The 3505-nt window shown below is 31.4% G+C and overlaps 1 protein-coding gene across 1 annotated transcript; it reads right to left on the bottom strand.

The window, feature by feature from the left end:
* Positions 1–881: 881 nt before the first annotated feature.
* LOC139864537 (uncharacterized protein At2g29880-like) lies at positions 882–1924 on the bottom strand. Its single transcript, XM_071853120.1, has 2 exons — positions 1589–1924; positions 882–1487 (listed from the first exon to the last, which is right to left on the bottom strand). The coding sequence occupies exons 1-2, from the start codon at positions 1922–1924 to the stop codon at positions 882–884; spliced, it is 942 nt and encodes a 313-aa protein (XP_071709221.1).
* Between the last annotated feature and the right edge of the window lie 1581 nt (positions 1925–3505).

Below are 3505 nucleotides of genomic sequence, written 5' to 3'. Positions count from 1 at the left end.
CGGGCACCGCAACTCGCGGAGCAGCCCTGACACACGTGACAGAAACCCTAATCAGCATTAATTACGGGGTTTATATTTATTAATTAACTTTTAACCCTAATTAGGTTTAATTTTAATATATTAATTAGTTTTACTTTTTATTTAATTTATATATTTAGTTAAATTAGTTTAATTAATGTAAAATTAATAGTTTTAATAAATAAATAATATAAAAATAATATTTTTATAAAAATTGTAATTTTTACAACTTTTTGTATATTTTTATATTTTCTCCCTTTTTAATTGTTTTAGCGTAATATTTGTATTTTTCGCTAATTTTTAGTTTTAAACTTAGTTTTTGCCATAGTTATATTTTTATTTCTAGATTTTTAGGCTTTGCCGTAAAATCCCTTAAGGGGCCGTTTGGTTCGAGGTTTTGAAATCCCAGTATTTGAAACCCAAGGGATTTGAAAACCTGAAGGATTTAAAATCCTGGAATTTTAAATCCCATAACATGTTTGGTTGACATTTTTTTTGTTAAAAGTTTAGAAAGGATTTCTGATTAATTGACAAAACTACCCTTTGTTGATAAAATATATATATGCCACAATTACTTATCAATACATAACAATAGAATTATGACCATATATTTTGATGCTAAAACAATAAACACAAATGAGCTGCCATGACATCAAAATAGAACTGGAGCTTTCTAATTACAAAATAGTCAAACCAGATTTACATCAGTGTTGATGTAATTTACATTCCTTACACAAAACAACTTTCATAATATTTGTTTGCTAATAATCACAAACCAAAAGGCTAGCTAAACATTCACAGCATCAAAAAACTAATCCATGAAAGTTTCATAATATAGTTAAAACGTACCACATGTAACCCAACTACTCTTTCAACATATACTTCACCCAACCCTCTCTATTTTCTTCATCCAAATCCCAGTAGGCTTCAACATTATCGGAATCACTTCTAATCTTTCCCATTACCTGGTACTTTTCTTCTTGAGTAAGTGATGACATTTTGAAAATATCAGTAGTGATTTTGGCCCTTTTCATTTTTAAATCCACTTGAAAGTCAATGTCTCGACTCATTGTGCTAGCCGCTTCGCTTATAGTGTTACCAAGTACATTAACTACTTCATGCAATCCATCAACAAAAGGATCAGTTTGATCTTTTCTTTTTCTTTTCTTGCTACGAACACTTGAAACATTTTTAGCTTGAATATTAGTATTTCCTTCGACTTGAACATTTTCATTAGTTGGAGAATTTGTATTTCCTTCGACTTGAACATTTTCATTAGTTGGAGTATTTGTATTTTCTTCGACTTGAACATCTTCATCGGAATCTTGCACTCCTATATTCGTCTCCTCATCGATGTCACCAAATGATCTACTTCCACTCCCGCGAGCCCGATCTTTTCCAAAAACAGTACACAATTCATTATAGTGAGGAAATGGTTTGTTTCTCCATTTAGCCGCTTCTTTATGATGCTATTCAATGCCAAAATAATTTTGTTAAATGCAAGAATAATTTATCTAACATTAAACCATGCAATATCTAATCATATACTCCATAAGTATATAGCATTTACCTTGATGTACGCATCCCAAACTTCAGAAGTAGCACTCAAAAGTTTTGTATCATCAAACCAACCAAACCCGCTTGTGTTAGAACCACTAAACATGTCATGAACAACTTGCCAATCACGCTTCATAGTCCTTACCTTTGATTCAATGTGGGGTTTACCCAACAAACCCGAGTCCGGAAATGTTTCTTTTAACTTTTCTTCAAGATGTTGTAAGTATCCCGATTTAAAGCCATTACCGGCTTTAAATCGACCACTATTAACCATATTTACTAGAATCTCAACAAGCTTTGTTTCTTCAATTGGTGACCACCCGCGATAACCTCTATTTTTGGTTGTCATAACTTATTTTAGTTTGCGAGTAAGATGACAGCGGAAAAAAAACTAAGTTAGACATCTACGTTATGCATAATTTTTCAATAAATTTCATAGAACAAAATGCACATGTTTGGCATACCTAATCCAAACAGTAGCTAAAAGTAGTATAATCAAAATTAAATAATCAAGATGAAATCAGAAATATGTAAACAGGGAGTAATACATACCCATAATCAATGAAAAAGACATCATTAATTGTACATGAAATTAACTATGACTTTTAATCTACAATTGAAGTAGGTTATATAGTATATTATTTATAAAATTGACAACAAATTGAAGTAAACAAATGATGTATAACAAAATATATGTCGAATACTTACCTGCAATCGAAGAAAAAATCAGCAATTACATAGAGATATAACAGCGGCTGGGTTAGGTTTTGTGCAAATGAGAAAGATGAGCTATTGTGCCTTTATAAAAGTGAAGGGTATTTTTGTCTAAATGAGCCAGTTGAAAACTCCGTGTTTCATATTATTAAAAATCCCTTGAAATCCCTTGACTTTACAAAGCATTTAGAATCCCAAAGCAAAAGGATTTTAATATCTCCCGGTAATTTAAATCCCTCTATTTTTTTGTCAACCAAACATGGGATTTCAATGTATTTCATTTCCAAATCCCATGAAATTCAATGAAAACCAACGAACCAAACAGCCCCTAAGTGTTTTTTCTTTAGACTAAGATTTAGGTGCTTTAAATTTTGCGACGCCTTTTTAAGTTTTAGTTTCTTTTTAAGTTATTGCCATTTGGGATATAGTTTTACTTGTAAGTTTTAATATTTTTAGACACCTTTTACCTATGTATCAATTATCATTCCAATTAGTAATCTCAATTTGCGATTATAATTTTAAGTTAGTGATAGTAATAAGGTTGGGTTAGTCGAGTGTTTTTAAGTTCTATAAGTCATTTTTTTTCTTTCTTATTTTTTTCTTTTGATCTTTTTCCGACACGCTCTTTTTCTTTCTTATTTCTCGCTATTCTAGTTTTTAGGACATAGATTTTTTATTCTACTTCTCATCTAAATTTCTTAAAATTACGAAAATTTATTTTAAGTGGTTAAATTGATAGACATCAAAATTTTCTGGTTCGTAGTAATAGTTGGATTTGTACGTGGACCGGGTTATTGGTGCCAAACAGTCCTCAATTATATTGAGACCAAACGAATCCTGCCCCTCTGCTGCATCTTTTGGCTATTCGAAACGTGGGCAAAATCATAAAAGTCTATTAATTGGATAACTTATATAATTTTTCTTTCCTTTTTAAAAACTAATAGGATATTCAGTGAATGCACCGAGCAAGACGTTCACCATCTTTTGTACGTTCACCACCTGTAACTAGATCAAGACATTTAGCAAATATTACCGCCGTTGATTTTTCTTTAGAATCGTCATCCAGTCGACCAAGTACTCCAGTTCAAATTTCCGATAATCCATTTTTTGAACCCGACCTCACAATTGAGAATCCGGAGAATATTCAGGGACGATTCATAGATCCTGAACCATTAAATTTTCCTCCGGAACCACCAATCATTCAAACAGAGATTGT

Source organism: Rutidosis leptorrhynchoides, chromosome 8, assembly GCF_046630445.1.
Source record: "Rutidosis leptorrhynchoides isolate AG116_Rl617_1_P2 chromosome 8, CSIRO_AGI_Rlap_v1, whole genome shotgun sequence".
In the NCBI taxonomy this organism is placed as follows: Eukaryota; Viridiplantae; Streptophyta; class Magnoliopsida; order Asterales; family Asteraceae; genus Rutidosis; species Rutidosis leptorrhynchoides.
The sequence above is the reverse complement of the archived record's forward strand: the minus strand, read 5'-3'. Positions and strand labels throughout refer to the sequence as shown.

Bases quoted from the DNA above. Each gene is read 5' to 3' on its own strand.
- LOC139864537 (XM_071853120.1), bottom strand. From the start codon at position 1,924: ATGACAACCAAAAATAGAGGTTATCGCGGGTGGTCACCAATTGAAGAA. The intron at 1,488-1,588 runs GTAAATGCTATA...GGCATTGAATAG, and splicing joins TTTGGGATGCGTACATCAAG to CATCATAAAGAAGCGGCTAA.